This window comes from Chinchilla lanigera, unplaced genomic scaffold (assembly GCF_000276665.1).
Source record: "Chinchilla lanigera isolate Chin_1 unplaced genomic scaffold, ChiLan1.0 scaffold00173, whole genome shotgun sequence".
Classification (NCBI taxonomy): domain Eukaryota; kingdom Metazoa; phylum Chordata; class Mammalia; order Rodentia; family Chinchillidae; genus Chinchilla; species Chinchilla lanigera.
In genome coordinates, this window is record NW_004955574.1 from 1,361,788 (window position 1) to 1,381,243 (window position 19,456).

At 48.9% G+C, this 19,456-nt stretch overlaps 1 protein-coding gene across 1 annotated transcript in view; it reads right to left on the reverse strand.

Annotated features, from left to right (window-relative positions):
- Positions 1-19,456, reverse strand: part of Znf541 (zinc finger protein 541) — a 48,762-nt gene that overhangs the window by 4,178 nt on the left and 25,128 nt on the right. The window contains exons 4-11 of the mRNA XM_013509544.1: positions 18,119-18,362; positions 15,084-16,821; positions 13,231-13,289; positions 12,823-12,979; positions 11,159-11,480; positions 2,082-2,145; positions 1,383-1,525; positions 924-1,027 (exon numbers count right to left, since the gene is read on the reverse strand). Of these exons, the coding sequence (XP_013364998.1) occupies positions 924-1,027; positions 1,383-1,525; positions 2,082-2,145; positions 11,159-11,480; positions 12,823-12,979; positions 13,231-13,289; positions 15,084-16,821; positions 18,119-18,362 (2,831 nt within the window). The remainder of the gene's footprint in view (positions 1-923; positions 1,028-1,382; positions 1,526-2,081; positions 2,146-11,158; positions 11,481-12,822; positions 12,980-13,230; positions 13,290-15,083; positions 16,822-18,118; positions 18,363-19,456) is intronic.

Genomic DNA, 19,456 nt, shown 5'->3' on the forward strand with positions numbered 1-19,456 from the left:
GGAGGAGCACTCTAGCTCCACAGCTCTCATCGTTAGTTTTTTTTTTTTTTTTTTTTGGTCTTTTCGAGATAGGGTTTTTTGCAGTTCAGGCTGGCCTTGAATTCACATTGTAGCCTAGGCTGGCCCTAGCCTCAGTGATCCTCCTGCCTCAGCCTCCTGAATGCAAGGACTACAGGTGTGCGCCACCATGCCCTGTTTAGCTAATAAGTTTAAAAACCATATTTCCTGTTTTGACTCTCCTAAAACACAAACTCCACAAAGGCAGAGATTTTGTCTGAACCCCCACTGTAACCCCACTGAGGGCCACACATGTAATTTCTGGGGTCCAGCGCAAAATAAAATCAGGAACTTCTTGTTCAAAAAGTATGACGCCATTAAGACAGCGACAACAGAGCACGGAACCACATACTGAGCGTACCCGGCGCCCACCCTACATGTTGCAGCCACCCAGTGTGCATCCCTCGATATGCGCCGAGGACCCACTATGTGCTAGGTACTGGCTTTCAGCTAGAGAGAAATGAGCTGGTGGCCTAACCTAACACGGCCAACGCAGACAACAGGTCTCCCACGACTCAGAGCTGGACTTCCCTAACCCTCGGAACTCCGAGGAGGCTGGGTGGTGCAGGCAGTGGCATTTAGGTTGCAGTAGGGTTTTCACAGGATCTTTTCATCAAAGGGTGAGGCTCAGTAGACAAGGAGCTGGGTCTACTGAGCTCCTCTCCCTGAGACCCTGACCCCTCTCGGGATCAGTAACCAGCGGATGAGTCCCCCATGTCAGTTCAAAAGGACCCCAGGCGTCTCAGAGCCACTGAGGAGGGATGGGCAGCCTCCCTTCAGCTGTCCTCAGCTGTCACCTCCAAGCCTGTGGCACGTTGCGTGCACCTACAGCTCTGGTCCCAGGACAGCAGCCCCTGCCGCCTCACCTGAACGCTGCCCTGGGCTTCGTGCAGGCAGTGCAGGGCGAGCTCCAGGTTGGTGCCTCCTCCCGGCATCACACTGGAACACGCCACGTTGCACAGCTCCGTCACTGCGGTTCCGGCGAGAGGGGCAGAAGCGAGGGTGGGGAGGAAGACACGCAAGGGCGTCAGCAGGTGCCAAGGAGGAAACCTCCCCGGGCTGCACAGGGAGGCTCCCTGTCACCACCCCCCCCGCGCATTTCCATCAAGGGCAGGCCGAGGGGAAAAGTCGAGGGCCTGCCCAGCACTGGCTCTGGCAGGCCTGGCCAGCTGCCGTGTGTGAGGTGGGCAGGAGAACCCAAGACGGGAGAAGCGAGCCCTCTCCACTGCCCACCCCCAGCCACAGGAAGAAGCCGAGGGGGCGCACTCCCCGGAGTTGGAGGGGGAGAAGGGGCCTTGGGAACTTGACCCTAGAGCCATAGCCACCTCTGTCCTGTGTCTCCGGGTTGGTCGTCACATCACCCCACGGCTTCCAGACTAGACAGGCCACGTGCTCATCAGCTCTAGCCAGCGACCTTTCCTGCAGCTCCGGGATCTCAGCCTGAAAGCGGCTTCCTATGTTGATGTGTCTGAAACATGACACACAAGGATGACTGAGGTGGGAAACGGAGCGGAGGCGTGCCGGGTGCCCTGCTGTCAGCCACAGACTGCTCTGTGGAAACCCACTGCCGGCTCTCGGACTCAGCTGCTCGTCACCCTGACCAGCGCCAGGCGTTTCGGAAAGCTCTCCAGGGATATGCCCTTCTTCCTTCTGTTTTCCTTCATGACCAGATTTCCTGCCTGGGGCACCTCTCTAGGACAGGGAGGTACATGCTGCTACCCTGCCACTTCTGCCCAGCTACGTTCCACAGATATCTCAGGTCTCCCACTGTGCCATGGGCAGCTCTGCCTAGAATCCCAAGGTACAGGGCATCTGCCCCACGTGCCCAACAACCTGTCTCGACAGAAAGCATACTGCTACACATATCTGGAGGGATCCACTGCTTCTCCCCAGGGAGCCTCTGAGCCTAGACCTGCCCTCCCCATGAAGAAGGAGCCCTTAGGAAAAACTGACCCTGGAACCCCAGGAGGTAAAAGCAATTTCACTCAGAAGGACCCTCAGGATCTAAACTTGTTCCAACTCACGGTTCAATGCTGATCTTAGAATCGTCCTTCACCACACAGATGCTAAAAGAGTCATCCACTTGATCTAGAAAACACAGTGAAAAGCCTCAAGAAGACTGACTGGATGTGCCCCGCAGTGGCCCTGTTTGTCCTTGTGGACATAGCTGAAAATAGGCCTTCAAGGTCCCGTGGGAGGTAGGACTTCTGAAAAGGCAGAGAAAGACACTTAGCAAACAACAAACTAACAGAGGAAAATTACACGTGGGTATTAAAGTAACAAGTGAGCCAGATGTGGTAGTGCATGGCTGTAATCTCAGCACTCAGGAGGCTGACGCAGGATGATTGCTGTGAGGTTGAGGTCAGTCTGGGCTACACAGTGAGGCCCTATTTTAAAAAAACAAATAAGTAAATGCAATGAAATAAAGGGGCTAGGGATATAGCTCAATGGCACAAGGTCCTGAGTTCAATTACCAGTACCAAAAAAAAAAAAGTAAGTTAAGGTGTCTGGAAATTGTCCTAAGGGAATACAATATTAAGAGAAATATTTATGGTAGAAAACTGACAATCTTGGAAGAACAAGAGTCTGTGGCATGTGAACCATGGCCGGCTTCCTGTCCTGTCCTGTCCTGTGCATGTCCTGAAGCGTCACTCTGAGGGTCCACTGCAGGGAGGTCCATCCCAGACAGGGGCTCCCTTGGCACCCAGCTCCCATGCTTCAAATATTTCAAGCAAAGTAGACTGGCAGTTTCTCTTCTGGGGTTAAAAAGTCTAGTAGCCAAACAAGCACCAAAAGTATGAGCTGACGGAAGGAAAAATAAGCAAATTTGAAGACAGATCAGTAGAGAGTATGAAACCTGGAGAACAGAGAAAAAAAAGGAGTAAAAGTGAAGAGAGCTGGGTGTGGTGGCCCAGGTCTGTAATCCCAGCATCCGGGAGGCTGAGGCAGGAGGATTGCCAGGAGGTTAAGGTCACCCTGGATTACATAGTGAGTCCAAGGCTAGCCTATATTGCATAGTGAGACCCTGTCTCAAAAGAGAAAACAAAACAAAAAAAAAGTAAAGAGAGCCTCAGAGAAATGTGGGAAACCATTATGTACAGTAAACACAAATAACGGGAGTACTGGATGGAGAGAACAAAGGAACAGAAAAATATCTAAAGAAAGAATAGCTGAGAAAAAAAAGAAATAATAGCTGAAAATCTCCCAAATTTGATGAAGAGCAATATAAAGTCTAAGAAGCTCTGAACTCCAAATAAGATACACACAAAGAAATCCACATTCAGGGAAGATGTTGAAAATCAAAGATAAAAATATCAAAAGCAAAATGTGAAAAAACCAAAAACCTCATCATGTACAAGAGACCCCAGGTAAGATTTTTCTTTTTTTTGGTACCAGGAGTCGAACTCATGACCTCAGGCTTGCCAGGCAAGCGCTTAAGCCGCTGAGCTATACCCCCATCTGACCCTGGGTAAGATTAACAGCTGACTTCTCACCAGAAACAATGGGTCAGAGGCAGAGGAATAACATTCTTAACATGCTAAAAATGTTAACTAAGGCTTATGTCCCCAAGTTAACTTTTAAAAGTGAAGCTTACATAAAACATTCCCATACTTTTAAAAATTGAGAAAATTTGTTGCTAGCAAACTTGGCTTACAAGAAACATAGGTGGAATATTATTCAGCCACAGAAAGAGAGAAATCACAGATACATAGTAAAATAGAGGTGAAACCTAAAACATGGTACTGAGTGAAAGAAGACAAAAGAACCACATATTGTATGACTTGATGCATACGAAATATGCACAACAGCCAGATCTATGAAGATGGGGAGTAGAAGGAAGGCTGGGCAAGAGGGCAGGAAAGGAGAGACTGGTAAGAATGGAGTTTCATTCTGTTTTTTTTTTTTTTCCGGTACAGGGAATTGAACTCACGACCTTGTGCTTGCCAGGCAGGCGCTGTGCTGCTGAGCTAAATCCCCAGCCCCTGGAGTTTCATTCTGGGTTAATGAAAATATCCGAAAATTTACTGTGATGATGTTATATAGCTTAGTGTATATATACTAAGAATGACTGAAGTACATGTTTTAAAGTGATATTTGTGTACAATATAGATAACTCATTAAGGATATCCTGTAAATATAAAAGTACTAAATGTCCATCAACTGGTCAATGGACAAAGAAGATGTGGATTTTTTTTTAATACGATGAAGTACTACTCTGCCATAAAGAAAGATAAGCTCGAGACATTCCTAGGTAAATGGATGCACCTTGAGATCATACTCTTAAGTGAAATAAATCGGACACACATGTTTAAACACTGCATTGTTTCTCTGGTGTGAGAAACCAAAAGCGTGTATTAGGTATTGTGAAATAGGAAGAAAATGTTCAAATAGGGAGGGGGACAATAGTGGGAGATGGGAATGGAAAGAAGGAGAAAGTAAAAAAGTGAGAAGAGGAGGAGTTGAAGGGAGGTTAGGGGAATGGGGAAAAAAAGAATTAGATTATCACATGCAGGTACAAATTCTCTACAATGAATGTGATCATTATGTATATCTAAAATGTACCAATAGGGGGCCAGGTATGTAGCTCAATGGCATAAGCGCCTGCCTGGCAAACGCAAGCTCCTGAGTTTGATTCCCAGTACCCAAAAAAAAAAAGTACTAATAAAAGCTGGGGAAAAAAAATAGAAGTACAGGGTTGGGGATGTATCTCAGTAGCACAAAGCCTGCCTGGCAAGCACAAGGGCCTGAGTTCAATTCCCAGTGCAAAAAATTAAAAATAAAAATATATAATATAAATAAATAAATACATAAATAAAAGTACTAAAGATAGTTCTTCAGGATGAAAGCAAGTGATATAAGGTAGTAATATGAATACACATACAAAAAAATAAAGAGCACTGGTAAAGGTAATAGTTATGGTAATTAATTATGAAGACCAGCAGAACTGCCTGTTTCTTTCCTTAAAGACCAACTGCATAAAACAATATCCATTATAAGTTTATAACATCTAGAAATATATGATAAAATAACAGTACAAGGGAGTAAAGCTGTACAGGAATAAAGAAATAACACCTGGGGGCTGGGGATTTAGCTCAGCGGCACAGCACCTGCCTGGCAAGCACAAGGTCGTGAGTTCGATTCCCGGTACCAAAATAAAAAACAAAACCAAAACAAAAAAAACAAACTGGTCTTTTGGCCAGGTGTGGTGGCGCACACCTGTAATCCCAGCACTTGGGAGGCTGAGGCAGGAGGATCTTTGCAAGTTTGAGGCCAACCTGGGCTACAAAGTGAGCTCAAGGCCAGCCTGAACTGCATAGCGAGACCCTGTCTCAAAAAGACAGAAAAAAAAAAAAAAAGAAAAAAGAAATAACACCTGATGGTAACTCAGGTCCATATGAATAAATGAAGAGATCCAGAGTTATTTAGTGGAAGGTTAATATAACAAACTACATAAATAACATTTGCTTTCTTTTTTTTTGTCTTTTCTTCTGGTATCAGGAATCAAACTCATGACCTTGCGCTTGCCAGGCAGGCGCTTTGCTGCTGAGCTAAATCCCCAGCCCCAACATCTGCTTTCTTAACTGGGTGTGGTGGTGCATGCCTGTAATCTCAGCACTCGGAAGGCTGAGGCAGGAGGATCGCTGTGAGTTTGAAACCAGCCTGGGCTACAAAGTGAGCTTAAGGCCAGCCTGAACTGCATAGTGAGACCCTGTCTCAAAAAGACAAAAACAAAAACAAAACTTTCTTTCTTTTTTTTTGGTTTTTTTTCTGATACTGGGAATCGAACTCATGACCTTGTGCTTGCCAGGAAGGTGCTGTGCCACTGAGCTAAATCCCCAGCCCCAAAACTTGCTTTCTTTTATTCTCTCAGCTTTTTTACAACAAAGCATATAAAGTAAGAATTATGATGACATGTAATTGAGAGTATGCCTGACTACTGACCTATCTATTATTAATAAAACAATAACAGCCCCAAAAAGGCAGCATATGTAATAGAGTTAGATAGGAGTAATGTTCCTATAATTAAGTCAGTAGACACCTGAACAGATCCCGATAAGATGTATTTGTGAGACTTACAGAAACCACTAAGAAATGACTAAGACAGAGCTTCGAAAGTAATTGGTGGAATGAACATGTTACACTAAAAAAATGCAAAAAAAGGAGGAACAGAAGTGGAAAAAAGATATAAAGATATAAGACACACAAAGAATAAATAGCAAAACACCAGATGTAAATTCAACCATATAGAATAATAACATTAAATATGAATTGATTAAACAACCTAATCAAAAGGCAGTTTGTCAGATTTAATAAAAACACATGATCCAGTTAACACCATCTATAGGAGACACACTTTATTTTCAAAGACACACATATTGAAAATAGGAGAAAAACATATACAAGTAACAAGCAAAAAAGAGATGAAATACTATTCTAATATTAGATAAATTAGATTTTAAAACAAAAAATATTACTAGAGAGAGAGATTTTGTCATAATAAAAGGTCAAGCCATCAAGAAAGCCAGAACATATATACACCATGAACAGAACCCCAAAATATATGAAGCAAAATCTCACAGAACTGCAGGACCAAATAAAGAATTCAAGGGCTGGAGACATAGCTCAGAGGTAAAGAGCTCACCTAGCATGAGGGAGGCTCTGGGTTCAAGCCCTAACACTGGAAAAAAAAATTTTAAAGGAATAGTTAGAGAATGAAGATATAATACTTTCAGTAATGGATAGGACAGCTAGGGAGAAGATGAACTGGGAAAGACAAGCCTTGAGCAACACCAGAAACCAAGCAGACCTTGGGGCCAGTAGACCACAGCGCCAGCCTGGCAAGCACGAGGTCCTGAGTTCAATTCCCAACACCATGAATAAATACAGACATATATACATACATATAAACCAAGTACACCCAACCAACATCTATAGTACAAGTCCACTTCAGGAGAGTGCACATGCCTCTCAAGGGCACAGGTGGTATTCTCTAGGGCAGAACACATCCTAAACCAGAAAACATACAGCAATACATCTGAGAGGACTGAAGCCAAACATAGCATATTCTCTGACCATGTTAGAATTAATTAGAAATCAATAGAGGAAAAACATGTAGAAGCTAAACACTCTACATCTAGTAAATGATGTGCCAAACTGTAACAGAAATTAGAAAATACTGAAAACAAGAACATATTAAAATTAAGAAACGTGGCTAAGGTAGTGCTGAAAGAAAAATTTAAACTGTGTCTACACTTAAAAAGAAGGAAATTCTCAGCTGGGTGGGGTGGTACATGCCTATAATCCTAGCTCTCAGGAGGCTGAGGCAGGAGGATTGCCACGAGTTTGAGGCCAGCCTAGAGTTTTTAAAAAAAGAAAGAAATTCTTAAATTGGTAACCTAAATCTTCATCTCAAGAAACTAGAAAATATGAGCAACCTGAGCTCAAGGCAAGCACAAGAAAAAATGTAATAAAAAAGAGAAAAGAAATAAATGAAATAGAGACTAACAAGAGAAAAATCAATGGAACCAGAAAATTTTAAAGATCAATAAAATTGACAAAACTTCTGTAGAGGAAGATAGAAGAACAAGGAGGAGGGAAAGGAGGAAGAGGGGAGAAAAGAAGAAGAGAAAGATAAGAAGGAGGAGAGGGAGGAAGGAAGAGAGGTGGTGAAATGAAAAGGTGGTATCACTACCAATCTGGCAGAAATAAAAGGATTATAATGAATACGATGATGCCAGGCATGGTGATGCACACCTATAATCTTAGAATCGGGGAGGGGGAGGCTGAGGCAGGAGGACTGCTGTGAGTTCAAGGCCAGCCTGGTCTATACAGTGAGTTTAAAGCCAGCATGAACTACATACTGTGATCCTGTCTAAAAATAAAATAAAATAAAATAAAATAAAATGACCAAAAGAGAATACAGTATAACGAACAATTGTATGTCAACAGATAAGATAATCTAGATAAAATGAAGAAATTCCCAGGAAGGAATGAAATACTTAAACTGACTCAAAAAGAAATAGAAAAACTGAATAAAACCACACAAACCTATTAAATTAGTAATTATTAAAACTTCTCGCACTCCCACCTCCCAACACAAAAAAATCCCAGCCCAGATAGCTTCACCATGAACCCTACACCACAGTTAAGGAATTAATCCAATCTTCTACAAAACAGGAGGGAATACTTCAAACTTACTCTATGATGCCAGGACTACACTTTTGCCAAACCAAGGATATTACAAAACAACTGGAGACCAAACCCTTTTATGAATACAGATCTATGCCCCCAATACTAGCAAATAAATTCCAATAATATGCAAAAGTATAATACCTCATGATCAAGTGGGACTTATCCTAGAGATACAACATAAAATTGACTGATTTAACATAGATCAATTAATATAATACGGCATATCAATTCAATAAAGGACAGAAGCTACATGATCACCTCAATAGATGCAGAAAAAAATCTTGACAAAGAATCCAACATTTTCTTCATTATTAAAAAGAAACTCAGCAAAGCAGGAAAAGGGGGAATTTCCTCAAACTGATACATGCACTTGCCATCCTTATTTGCTGATAATACGATCTAGTACACAGAAAATCCAGCCAGGTATGGTAGTGAATCCCAGCACTTGGAAGGCTGAGGCAGGAGGAACACCATGAGTTTGAGGCCAGCCTGAACTGCATAGCCAGACTCTGTTTCAAAAGATAAAAACAAATAAGCCAACAAACCCCAACAATAACAAAAAAGAAAATCCTAAGGAATTTGTTTAAAAAAAAAACTATTGCAACTACTAAATGAGTTCATCAATATCACAGGATACCAGAACAATATAAAAATATTAACTTTACTTTTTACACCCTAATAATAAACATTCTAGGCAGGGTATGGTGGCACACACCTGTAACCCAACACTCAGGAGGCTGAGGCAGGAGGATCACCTCCAATTCAAGGCCAGCCTGGGCTGCATAGTGAGCTCAAGGACAGTCTGAACTACACAGCAAAACCCTGTCTCAAAAGACCAAAGAAAAATAAACAACAAAAACATTCTAAAAGCTGGGCATGGTGGCACATGCCTATAATCCCAGCACTCAGGAGGCTGAGGCAGGAGTTTGAGATCAGCCTGGGCTACAAAGTGAGTTCAAGGTCAGCCTGAACTGCATAGACAGACTCTGTCTCAAAAAGACAAAAAAAAAAAAAAAAAAAATTCTAAACATAAAACTAAGGGAACAATTCCATTTACAATAGAGTAAAAAAAAGAATAAAACATTTAAGTATAACTATTACAAAGGAAGTTTAAGACACACACTGAAAACTACTAACACTATGGAAAGAAATGAAACAAGATCTAACTAAATGAAAAGACACCCCCTGTTCATGGACAGAGAGGCTTACAATTGTTTAGAATGGCAATACTCCCAATTGATATGTACATTAAACACAATAGCTATCAAAACCACTGCTGCTCCTAAAATTCTGTGGAAACACAAGAGACCCAGAACAAGAGACCTAGAATCTCAAAAGAGAAGGGTAAAGTTGGAAAACTCACGTTTCCCATTTGACAGCTTAGCACAAAGCCACGATGATCAAAACTGTGTGGCTCTGGCATAAGGATAAATATACAAATCAAAAGGACAGAGTTAAAAAACAGCCAAAGAAAAAACCCTTGGGTACTGATTTTCAACCAGTGTGCTAAGACAGTTCAATGGGAATGATCTTTTTAACAAACGATGCTGGACAGTTGGATACCCACATGAAAAATAATGAACCTGAAACCCTTCCTCGTACACTACATATAAGTTAACTGATCTAAGAGTCAAAATTATAAAACTCTTAGAAGAAAACAGCAGTAACTCTTCTCATATGACCTTGAGTCAGGCAACATTTCACACTGAATACCAAACACAAATGCCAAAGGAAAAAACTGAGCTTCGTGTATGTATGTAAAAAAGGTGTATAGCTAAGAACAGAGAATGGTGCTCAGTGTTATCAGTCAGTAGGGGAACACAAACCAGAACCACACCCAGATACCACTTTACACTGATAAGGATGGTTACAATAAAAACACGGACTATAACAAGTGTTTACAAGGATGAGAGACATTAGAACTCTCACTCACTGCCCATGGGACTCCAAAATGGTGCAAAAATTTTGGAAAAGTTTGGCAGTTCCTTAATGGTTAAAGAGTTACCACAGGATCCAGCACTTTACTCTAAGCATCTACCCAAGAGAAGCAGGAACATCCATTCACACACAAAACTGTACACAATTGTTCATAGCAGCATTATTCACAATGCCTAAAAAGTGGAAACTCAAATGCCCATCAGTGGATGAATACATAAGATGTGGTCTACCCATCTGATGGAATATTATCCAGCCATTAAAAGGAACAAAGCACTGATGCAGGCTATGACACAGATGGACCTGAAAGCACCATACTGAGTATATTAAACTAGGGACAAAAGGTCATACACTGTGTAATTCCATTTATAGGAAATACCCAGAATAGGCAAGTCCACGGAGACAGGGCGCAGAGGCGCGTTTGCCAGGCAGGGACTACGGGTGTGAATGGGGAGGAGGGGATGGCTGGTGGTGGGTACAGGCTTCTCCTGAGGAGGCTGCAGATGCTCTAGTCAGACTGTGTGGGTGCATGGCCTGTGACTGTCCTTAGACGCACACACACTTAAATGAAGTATTTGCATGGTCTCAGAACTATTATCTCAATACAGCCATCAAGATGTGACACAGGGGGGCTGGGGATTTAGCTCAGCGGCAAAGCGCCTGCCTGGCAAGCGCAAGGTCGTGAGTTCGGTTCCCGGTACCGGAGAAAAACAAAACAAACAAACAAACAAAAAAACAACAAGATGTGACATAGGGAGCAGGCAGGGGGTGGGCAGGTTAAGTGGCTCTGTGTTCTTTCTGGCCGTAAAACTCTAAGTACCCAGAAGGTGCTCGTCACAGCACAGTCCTGGGTACTCTCAGCAGCACTGAGACCCTTAGGCCAGGTGTCCCCAAGCCCTGTGTGTCGCTGGACCAGCTGCCGCAAGGGGCGGCATGGGTGTGCAGCACGGGGCAAGCGCTCGGCCTCACTCACCCAGCACGGAGCTGATGAGCTGGTGGGGCCCTGCCTGGGACTTGGAGCAGAGTGTGTTGAAGTAGAGCCCGGAGCCCTCCCGGATGGGGCTGAGCATGGGAGGCGGCGTGTAGGGGGAGCACTGGAACAAGCCCTTCAGGAGGTGGTCCACCAGGAGCACGGGAGAGCGCAGGCAGCTCTGCTGGCCCCTTTCAGGGCCAGGGTCCCCAAACACAGAGGGTAGAGGAGGGATGAACAGGGCCCTGGACTGGGGGCGCTTCTTCCGCTTCTTGTGTTGGCTGCTGTCCTTGTCATCTCTCTCTTCCTCATCCTTCTCTTGTCCCTGGAAAAGAAAAGTATTCAGAGCCACTGGGGTCACCGCAGTCCCCTGCCACGACAGTCTTCGGGGTAGCACAAGCGGGTAAAGGAAGACTGGCAGTAGAGACAGGGAAACAGTGCATGTGTGGCCAGCAGGGCCACACTCCAGCCCTGGGCACAGGAGGCCGAGCGGGCCCACAGCGGCACTGCCCAGCCAGGCCCAGGGCAAACCCACGCCGCCAGCCTGGTGCCGTCCTGAGCCCAGAGCCCGCAGCTGTGCAGCCCCAGCCCCAGCGACTCAGAGGGCGTGTGCAGACACACGGTGATGGCGAGCGAATGAAAATGAGTCCGCTCAGATCGTGGTGGCGCCAGTGAGACTTGCAGCCTCCGGGCCCAGGCACCCCATTCCTGAATCCAACGAGAGCTTCTCCAGTGGGGCCCCCATGGAGCACCGAAGAGATGAGTCCCCGGAGACCAGTGCTCCCACTCAGTGCTCTCCTTCCCCTCCGGGCTCCTCTCCTCCCTGCCAGCCTTCCTCCTCCTCCAGCTCTCAGCTCCGACAGCCCCTCCTCAGGGAAGCCCCGCCTGACCCCAGAAGGCTGTCCCTCAGCATCCCAACACAGCCCTGCAAACTCTGGGTCATCGCTGTCCAGGGCCAGATCTCCACGGGACTGCAGCCCCAGGAGGCAGAGCCTGGGCTCTCGTGGTTATTGCTGGGTCCCCTGCACTGCCCAACAGCAGGGCCGACACAGAGGGATCCATGAACGTTGAATTTCTGAGTGAAGTTGTAAACCAAGTACTTGTAGAGTCAGGATTTCCTGGGACATGCAGCTTTTCCCATGGTGCCAGCAAGGTGGAAAAGCATGGGCAGATTAGACAGGTGGGCACCCACCTTGGCCATGCTCCCTAGGGGGCAGGGAGCCACAGCCATGGGCACGGACACGGGGATCCCCAGAGGGCTTCTTGGCACCTGGGGAGCTCTGTCCATCCCTGTCTGGCCTCAGAGCCCGTCTCGGTGGCTTGCAAGACTCTGCGGCAAACACCTGAACACGGAGAGACAGCGGCTCTTCAAGAGCTCTTTAAGACTCTTAGGGCAGACAGAAGCCGGGGGACAGAAGAAGTGCTCTGAGGACAGCTAGAAAGGCTGTGGCAGACTTCCGGGCAGTGAGGTGGGGCAAGGACCAGAGTGGGGACCTCTGCCATCCCACCACTGTGGCTGTCCCAGAGACCAGACCAGCCCTGCTGCCGGGCCATACCCCTACTTCTTCTGGGAGGCCATCTTCAGCCTGAGATGGGCAAAGCCAGCATCTCTCCCCCAATGCCTGCCAAGCCCTGTCACCAAGAAGCCCCTGCTGGTGCCCCTTTACCTGCTGCTCCTGATTCCGAGGTGATGGCCACTGGTCACTGTGGAAACACATGTGGCTGCTCAGGCCTTTCTCGGTGTAAAACATCTGGCTGCAGTTCTTGCAGACGAAAGTGCTCCTGGGCTCCGCCCAGTCTGTGGGGCTCCCATTTTGCGGGTGGCTGTGGGAGGCGAGGCAGGAAGGAAGAATGGGAGAGTGAGGCCCTTTCTCTAGCCACTGATTGCTTTCTACTCCAGTCCACGCACCACCCTCAACAAACCCGAAAAACGCAGAGGCCCTACCCACACTCTCCAGGGGTGGAAGCATCGTCCTCGGGACAAGGTGTCCAGCTCACTCACCCCAGGTAGCACAGGAAACCACAGAGGACTCCTGTGGGCAGTGCCAGGCGGGGCAGGAGGCTTCTCAACTTACCATCCACCTGCCACACTCTCCTCCTTCATGGGATGGGGCAGCCTGTAGATGTTTCCACCCTGCTGAGGAAAATGCACATGAGCGACACAGCAGAAGGAGAAGAAATGCCGAGCCCAGCGACATGGCCCTTAGAAGACTACGTGGGAGTCAGTCTTCGTGACTGAGGGTTACACAGTGCTTTCTTGGGCATGAACCAAAGCTAAACCGAAGACCAAACATGCAATCTGGACTTCACTCAAACTGGAAACTTTTATCCTATAAACAATATCACAAAGAAAAGGGAGAGATAGCCCAGCACAGGAAAGAATATTTGCAAGTCATTTGTCTGATAAGGGGCTGCATCTGGAACGTATACAAAACTCTTACCATTCAATAACAGTATAGTCTTAACTCAATCTTAGGGCAAAGCACCTGGATGAATATTCTTCCTCAGAAGATATCCAAGTGGCCAAAAAAAAAAAAAAAGCACAGACCACGGCACTCAGCATCACTAGCCATCAGGGAAATGGATACAACCTCACACCCACTTGTGTGATCACAGTAATGATAAAAAAGGACAGAAACAAATGCTGGCGAGGATGCAGAGAAACCGGACGCCTCCTGTGCTGCGGGGAGGCAGGGTGCACAGCAGTGCAGCTACTCTGGAACACAGTCGGGCACTTCCTCGAATGTTTGCCATGCCACTTCCACTCCGAGGGAAACGAGAACATGTATCTGCACAAAACAGTGCGCACGAGTGCCCAAAGCAGCCTCTTCACAAGAGCCAAAAGGTGGAAACGAACCGCTAATGAGCAGCCAGATACAATCCTGTCTCTCCACCTAACGGAATCCTGCTCAGCTGCGAAAGGCCTGAGTCACTGACGCTTGCTCAGTGAGAGAACCGGGCACAGAGGCCTGCAGCGCACAATTCCACTCACACAAAATATCCAGAGTAGACAAGTCTGCAGAGACAAAAGTAGATTTGTGGCTTCTTTTGCAGGGGACGCAGAGGATGGAAAGATTAGGGGGTGACAAGGACTGCAGTGCTTCTTTCTGGGGTGAGCAGTTTGTTCTGGTAAATACTAGTAATGATTGTGCAACCTCAGGAACACACTAAAAGCTACCCACTCGCTTTTCTTAAAATGGTGAATTAAACTGAGTGTGGTAGCACACACTTGTAATCCCAGCACTTGGGAGGCTGAGGCAGGAGGATTGTGTGAGCTTGAGACCAGCCTGGGCTACAAAGTGAGCTCAAGGCCAGCCTGAACTGCATAGCAAGACCCTGTCAAAAAGCAAACAAAAACAAAATTTAAAAAAAAATAGTGAATTATATGACATTTGGATAATAAAACTGTAAAGGTGGGGGGCAGACGGCTATGCCATGATGGGAAGGATGCTGTTGTTGCTAAGAGAAGCGGCTGAGGTGGCCCAGTGCTCCAGAGCAGGACCTCCTGGCTGCCAGGCACAGAGGAACAAGGCTAACGTCCATCGGTGTGCAACAAGCAGGGGGCCTGCTCATAGTGGTCGGAGAAGACGTGGCCATTCATGCAGAAGTACACGAGGAACAGAGGGAGAGCGTCTGCCTTTATATCCTCTGAAGAGTGAAGGTGGCAACTCCAAAAGGAGCTGGGAATGGGAAGCAGAAGAAAGCAAGCAAGCAAAAGCTTAGTGAAATAGCAGAATGACATAAGGTGCCTTGGACAACTCTGTACTGTGCTCATTCTGGTTTCTTTCGTTTTGGTTTTTATTTTGGAGTAGAGGGGGCCACAATCTCCCTGGATCTAATTTCCTCACATTGCTAACAAACGCTGAAATAAACGCCCAAGGAAACCCTGGCAGCACTGTAGTCAGGCCATGCAAAAAGGGACAGGTACCTGGATCCTGTTGAATATGGTCAGCTTGGGCTTCGCATCCCGGGCAGGATCTGCAGGAGGCCCAGCGGACGAGAAGGAAGCCATGGCCACCTGGCTTGGAGAAGCTGCACAGCACACGTCCATCTTCACCTTCTCCTTCCGGAAGCCTGAGAACCGCTGGGGTCTAGGGTGGCCGGAGAAGAGCCTGTAGCCTCCTCCCCGGGCACACACCGGGCCTTTCTCGCTTCTCATGGCCCCTGAGGCTGCGCCATTCTCGGACAGCTGGACGCCGGGCAGCTCATCACTGCCTGCCTGGGCCTGCCTTGGGCCCGTGGGGGGAAAGATGTTCCCTAGGTCCAAGGTCCCTTTGCAAGATCGCAGCTGCTTGGCCAGAGAAGAGATGTCTGGGTTCTGGGAGGGCTCTGGAGACGGCGTGGTGACGGGGGGTGGTGCAGAGGCCACTTTCGGTGCTCCCTTCATGCCTCGCCGCGAGCCGTTGGGGGAGGCCTCTCCGGGGGCCACGGCTGTGGGTTTTCTCCTGCGGGCCGGGGATCCCTCTGGCTCCATGTTTCTGGAGCCCGCCAGCAGAGAGTCCACAGCGGGTGCCAGGGGCCGGGGCTGCTGCGGCCAGGGCCCCTGCAAGGACTTCAGGGCAGTCTGCTTGCCCTCGGGCCCGGAGGGCTGCGAGGCAGCGGCTGTGACCTGGGCATGGGAGAAGATCCGCTGGGACTTGGTGATCATCTGGAACACCTGCATCTGCTCGTGGCTCACCAGAGACTCCTGCGACTTCAGGAACAGCTGGCGGAAGAGGGGCGCAGCATCCGACGGGAAGGGCTCACTCTTCTTGGAAGCCCAGCCCTCCTCATCCCCGCTATCCGGCCTGGGGTCACCTGAGGCCTCACTGGGTGCCTTCAGGAGCGTGGGCAGGAAGGGCAGTGCGTCCTGACTGCTGCCTGCACCGGGCAAAGGCTCCACTGGAGCCGAGGTGCTGCTGGGCCCAGGGCCAGACTCCGAGCCCTCCCCAGGGGGCTTGTGCACTGCAAGCACAGTGTTGCCTTTGCTCTTGGGGCAGCTGGGCAGGTTGCGGAGCCACTGGAAGCTGTGGCTGGATGGCTGCGAACTGGCAGGGACCTTCTGACCCCGGAAGGCAGGCAGGGAGGCGGGCAGGGAGCTGCCCTCGGGCCAGTCCTCCAGGGAGGATGGGAGCTGGAGAAGCGGGGGCTCTGACTCTGGAGGGTCAGGGCCATCGCTGTCAGCTGTCCCTGAATGGACGGCTGTGAACGCGTCAGCAGCCGGCTCCTTCTGTGGGGGACGAGGCTCTTCGGGGGCCTCAGTGCCCGGGGTTCCTGGGAGGCAGGAGGAAGGCCCTGCTGGGGTGGCGCAGGGACAGGCTGTGCTCCTCCCTTCACCATCTGCAGGCCCCGCTGCGGCAGGACCAGGAGATGGGATCTTCTGGTGGACAAGGCTGCTCACAATACAGCGCAGGAGGTCTCGGTTAGGCAAGACAGAGCCAGGGGACCTGGCTTCCGGGGGCCCCAGGGACCGCAGGCCACTGGGCAGAGGCTGGCCAGCTGTGTCGGGGGCGTGGGGGGAGTCCCCGCAGGCATCCTCCTCGGGCGGGGCCTCCTTCAGGATGCACAGGCCGTGCTGCACCTCGTAGTGCCGGCGCAACGAGCGGTAGTCGCAGTAGCTCTTGCTGCAGCCCTGCTCGATGCACACGAAGGGCTTGGTCTTCTGGTGGGTGAGCATGTGCCCGGTCCTGGGGTCAGACATGAGACAGGACGTCAGCGGGTGGGCACCTGGGACCCGGCCTCCTGCTGCAGAGCCCCAGAGGCAGTGAGGGTCCTCGGTGCACCCACACCACAACCAGAAACTGCACTCCACAGAGAGGGAGGGAGGGAGCTCTGAAGGAACCCTGACAGGCACTCCTGAGAAGCATCATTCTCCAGGACACACCCGGGAGACGCCAGCTTGGGGTTCACCTTCCTGCAGTAAGGGCAGCCACCACAGGAAGAAAACAATTTACAGATGCCCAAATCAGTGTAGACTTCCTAGCACCAGACAGCCAGTGTGCCCACAGTGTGTGCAAGTGTAACTGCACATGAGTGTGGACCTTACCTCATCCGGACATCTGTACTAACACACCATGAACAACCGAGGGGGTCACCGTCTGGGATCCAGACAAGCCTGCTCTGGACAGTCCCCGTGCTTGGGGCCCTGGGGTGAGACTACCAACCGAAGCTTTTCCCAAAAGATGGCCCCTGACCTCCTTCAAGGGAAGGGATAGAGAAGGAACCAGAAGACCTAAGTTCTAGCTCTGTTTCCATCGCGTGTCAGGAGCAAAAGAAAGGCTTCCTTTCCCGGGGGAAGAGGTGGGTTCCTCAAACTGCAAGCACTCGCAAACCTCTGGCTGAAACCAGCCAGTCTTCCCTTCCCTCGCCTATGTGGACAGCTCTTCAGTTCCAAGACATGAAGAGTAAAAGAATTTTGCTCTTAATTCTTAAACTGGAGCTTCTATTTTAAAATCAAGAGTTTAAAAGAACAAAAAGGGGGCCAGGGATATGGCTCAGTGGCATAAGCACCTGCCTGGCAAGTGCAAGGTCCTGAGTTCGATTCCTGGTACCAAAAAGAACAAAAGGAAGAAGAGGAGGAAGTAACATACCGCTCCATGGTCATGTTCTGCAAACGGGTATCTCAGAGTCACCTGTGCCCCAAGTCACCCCCGCACGTCAGCAGATCACTCACTCGTCCTCAGATATCTACCAGGGATTCCGCGCATTTCTCTATCAAATTAGCCAGACTCCCAAAAGACACCATTAACTGCCTGGGGAGCCATTACACATTTCTAAACTACAGATCAAGGTAGAGATTTATTTCCTCACTGGTGCGAACCAAACTGGACCAGGACCCCGGCCAGGTGAGGAGCACGGGGTCCATGCCCACCTGAGCCCAGTGATCTCCATCTGGGGAACAAGGAGGCCAAAAACCCAACAGAGGACAGAGCAGGGTGACCTGCCAGGGAGGAGAGAGACCAGAGTTGCCCCCTGCCCACATACAGGTGATCCTGCCGCTTGAAGGCCTTGCTGCAGATCTTGCAGATGTGCTTTCTCTCCTGGCTGTGCGTCAGGTAGTGCTTGCTGAGCGAGCTGGCGCTGCTGAACACCTTCCCGCATAGGCTGCAGTCCAGAAGCGCGTTCTGGGGCGAGCTGTGCTGCCGCTTCCCTTTCCTCGCACTGCCCGAGGCGGCCCTGCCTGCTTCCTCAGCCTCTCGGGGAAGCTTGAACGCACCTGGCCCCTGGTCTGCACAGAGCGAGGGAGAAAGCACAGGTCATCCACAGCTGGGGACGCCAGAGCGCCCCCGAATGCGGCCCTCCACAGCTCTCCTCAACTTCAGCAGCTCCGCAAGGCAGGAGAGGACAGTGGGGCCCCCAGGGGACCACGCCTGGTTTTGTGCCTTGTAATGAGGGACAGGCTTGGTGGCAGGCTGAAGCACTTCCAGGACAGTGTGGCCACTTCGGATGGGGCCGCAGCACTGCACCACCGCCTGGTGTGTGAGCGCAGAGGGCAACCTAGAAGAGTACCCTGCTACTCGAAACCTGGGCGCTGTAAACCCCCTGCGCTCACCAGCCGGATCTGCTTTTGGGTTCTTAACTGTTAATGCAACTTGCTGCAAAGCTCTGGCCACAAGTGAGCTGAGTGCACATCACCTTCACCAGCAAACATCAGACCAGCCTGATATCCCACAGCAGGACGCATGGGTGACTGCATTATGGTTCAAAGGGTCTATGACATATACCTCTCAAGTAAAACTGTAGGGAAACACCTGATGACGGGAAGGATGAGAGAAAGGCAGCCTACTGCAAAACAGAACAACCCTAGTTGTTAAAAAAGAAAAATAAGCTGGGCATGGTGGCACAGGCCTAGGATCCCGGCACTCAGGAGGCTGAGGCAGGAGGGTCGCTGCAAGTTAAAGGCCAACCTGGGTTATATGGGGAGTTCAAGGCCAGCCTGGAATACAAAGTAAGACCCCTGTCTCAAAACAAACATATTTGAGTTGAAAACAGAAGAGACCCGTGGGAGGATGGGTCAGTTCTTATTTTCCTCTTTGTGCATCTCTGAATTTATCATGTTTTGCGTATCTCTTGGATAAAATGACAGAAAATACTTTTATGAATCTTGTCACCTGAGGAACAGCTGAAGGACTGGAAAGTCTCTGGGGAGTGGTGGGGAGGGAGGCGCATTTGAGTATCCGAAGGGCAGTGTGCAGAGGAGGAGCAGACTGCATCTGTCTTGGTCCAAGGGACAGAGCTAGGGCTGGCGAATGAGGATTAAAGGGAGGGTGGTTTTTAACCACTAGAAACATACAGGCCGTGGACACAAGACCTCTGCCTGGC